Genomic DNA, 3105 nt, shown 5'->3' with positions numbered 1-3105 from the left:
AAAAATGTGTAAACACACTACAATCACGCACCAAACATCTTTACTCTCCTATCTGAAAAATATACCATCCCAAGCAGCACTCCAACACGATACAAAAAAACGCCACTTTTTTGAGAGAGGAAAGAACGCCACTAAAACATAATGAAAACAAAAATGCTAGATACGGAGTCTTACATAGTACATCTACAGGCTCTTTCCTAACCAACTACTCCCTTCATCACGGTTTAGAAGACGTGCATGAAAACTCTCTAGAACCTAGATGGTTATTGATTGGTTGTAAAATAAGTTAAAAAATAACATTCACACTACGCATGCATATAAAAATAATACAACGAAGTACTAATTAGATGCTAGGAGTAAATGCAATGCGCCTTAAACCTTGTCTATTATGAAAATGCACATAAATTTAACAGTACCTTTTAAACCGTAACGGAGGTAGGAGTAATAAACATGCCCATTGATTTTCAGGTGAGTGGACCCTCACTCCCCTTAATCCAATCATCATTTATGAGCTAAAACTCACTCCGTAAAGCTCCTTAACTGTTCATCTCTGTAGCATTGTTGTAATTAAAAACCAAGCCGACGCAGCTAAAACGAAAAGACCGCACTAACCTTACTAGAGAAAAATGGCAGTCTCACTGGTGAAAAATGGAGGCGCGGCCAACCACGCGTTAGCCTGGAAATGAAGGAAGCAAGAAAGGAAGAAAAATAGCACTTTAACGGTAAAAAAACGTCGGCATTGCAGCCCGATCTACTCCAAGTTTCATCCAGGAGAAGCCTGACAATATGGAATATTTGCAAAGGACCATGCATGTGCTTCATTTATTTCTAGGTGGACCATGGAATGTAATACTAGTTGCTACGATCTTCCGGATCGGAATATTTCCTCCATGACGTTGTAATGGCAGTGTGTCGGCTACCAGCGCAGACGGCACGACGCAAAACAGTTGCATGCATGGCCCGCCCTGCGACTTTAAAACGACCCAAGTTCTTTTCGGTGACCTCAACACACATGAACCAAAGCCGGAAAAACAAGGGCACGTACGTCCACTCCGGCAACATGGTGAGCTCACCACTCCATGCCAACAAGCACGTCCTCAAACCCCTCTACCAGCTGCTTGTCAACAACTTCCTCGCCGTCGTCATCGTGCCAGTGACAGCCATCGGCGTTCTCCGGAAAGCCGCGCAGCTCGGCCCCGACGAGCTACTCACCCAGCTCCATGGCTTGCGGCAGGTCCACGTCTTCCTGGCCGTCTTCCTCCCGTCGGCCTTGGTCACCCTCTGCCTCATGCGCCGCCCTCGCAGCGTGTACCTCGTGGACTACGCTTGCTGCCGGCCAAAACCCAATTGCCGCGTGTCCATGGGCTCCTTCACCGAGAACGCTCGCATCATGCCGTACCTCGACGATGGCAGCTTCCGCTTCTTGACGCGGATGCTCGAGCGCTCGGGCCTCGGCGACCAGACCTACCTCCACCCTTCCTTGCACAATATCCCCCCGCGCTGCAGCCTAGGCGACAGCCGCGACGAGGCGGAGCAGGTCATCTTTGCAGCCATCGACGACCTGTTGGCCAAGACGGGCATAAGTCCCGGGGCCATCGACATCATCGTCACCAACTGCACCGCGTTCAACCCGACGCCGAGCTTCACTGACACGATCATAAACAAGTACAGGCTCCGAAGCGACATCCGGGACGCCCACATCTCCGGGATGGGGTGCAGCGCCGGGGTGATCTCCATGGAGGTAGCGAGGAACCTCCTGCAGGCGGCGCCGCACGGCTCGCACGCCCTGGTGGTGTCCACGGAGACCACCTCGCTCATCAACTACACGGGGAAGAACCGCGCGATGTTGCTGCCGGCCGTCCTGTTCCGCATGGGCGCGGCCGCGGTGCTGCTGTCGACGTCCAAGTCTGCATCCCGGTTCCGGCTCACGCACGTCGTGCGGACGCTCACCGCCGCGCAGGACAGAGCGTACCGGTGCGCGTACCAGGAGGAGGACGAGGAAGGGCAGACGGGAATAAACCTGTCCAAGGACCTCGTGGCTATCGCCGGCGACACGCTCAAGGCAAACATCGTCGCAATAGGGTCCCTGGTCCTCCCACCTTCGGAGAAGCTGCTCTTTGCGCTGTCCTTCGTTGCGCGGAAGGTGCTCAAGAGAAAAATGAAGGTATATGTCCCTGATTTCCGCACGGCCTTCGAGCACTTCTGCATCCATTCGGGTGGCCGTGCCGTCATCGACGCGGTGCAAACTAGCTTATGCTTATCAGACGAGGACGTCGAGCCATCAAGGATGACGCTTCACCGGTTCGGGAACACGTCCAGCAGTTCGTTGTGGTATGAGCTTGCATACATCGAGGCCAAGAGACGGACGCGCAAGGGCGACCGGGTGTGGATGGTCGGGTTCGGCTCTGGGTTCAAGTGCAACAGCGCCGTGTGGGAGTGCATCAGGGCGCCTAACAACGGCCCTATTGGTGCGCCATGGGCTGATTCCATCCATCATTATCCTGTATAGCAAAAGGGCACGTGCGTTGCAACAGGAAAAAAAAACCACCATCTTCAATAGCGATGACCACATTATGTTCATATCTTATCGCATGATTTTAAAATTTTGTTCACAAATGCAAGAAAATATTTCTTCTTTTAATTTTATTCACAATTCACAAGTTGAAACAATGTTTATATTTTTTTTAAATATCATGATTGTCAAAAAACTTGGTAACTCAAAGAATTATTCTAAATTTCAAGAAAACATATTTTTAAATATACTACAATATTTTGATCCATCCTAACAATTAATTCTTCAAAATTCACTCAAGTATATAGTCTGAAAGACTCAGAAGCGTTACTATTGAACTGCATACATTAGATCATTCGTAAACATTTTTACAAATGTGGAAACATTTTTAGAATCGACAACATTTTTTAATATTTATAAACATTTTTTTAAATTCCAAACAATATTCTATATTACGAACTGCTTTCAAGTATTTTCTTGTGAATTGGCGAATAATTCATTTTTTGAATTATCAAACATTTTTTTCATTGCATTAAAGAAATTGCTCAAAATGATGGACTTTTTTTATTCACGAATGTTTTCTCCAAAATTAC

The 3105-nt window shown here is 48.1% G+C and overlaps 1 protein-coding gene across 1 annotated transcript; it reads left to right on the top strand.

Moving 5' to 3' along the window:
* Positions 1-1011: 1011 nt before the first annotated feature.
* Positions 1012-2580, top strand: LOC123411720 (3-ketoacyl-CoA synthase 6-like). The gene has a single exon (XM_045104683.1). It carries the CDS (start codon positions 1013-1015, stop codon positions 2507-2509), a length of 1497 nt encoding a protein of 498 aa, XP_044960618.1. The 5' UTR covers position 1012; the 3' UTR covers positions 2510-2580.
* The last annotated feature ends 525 nt before the right edge of the window (positions 2581-3105 follow it).

The sequence above is a fragment of the Hordeum vulgare genome, chromosome 7H (assembly GCF_904849725.1).
Source record: "Hordeum vulgare subsp. vulgare chromosome 7H, MorexV3_pseudomolecules_assembly, whole genome shotgun sequence".
Lineage (NCBI taxonomy): Eukaryota > Viridiplantae > Streptophyta > Magnoliopsida > Poales > Poaceae > Hordeum > Hordeum vulgare.
This window is presented reverse-complemented; position numbering and strand designations above follow the sequence as displayed.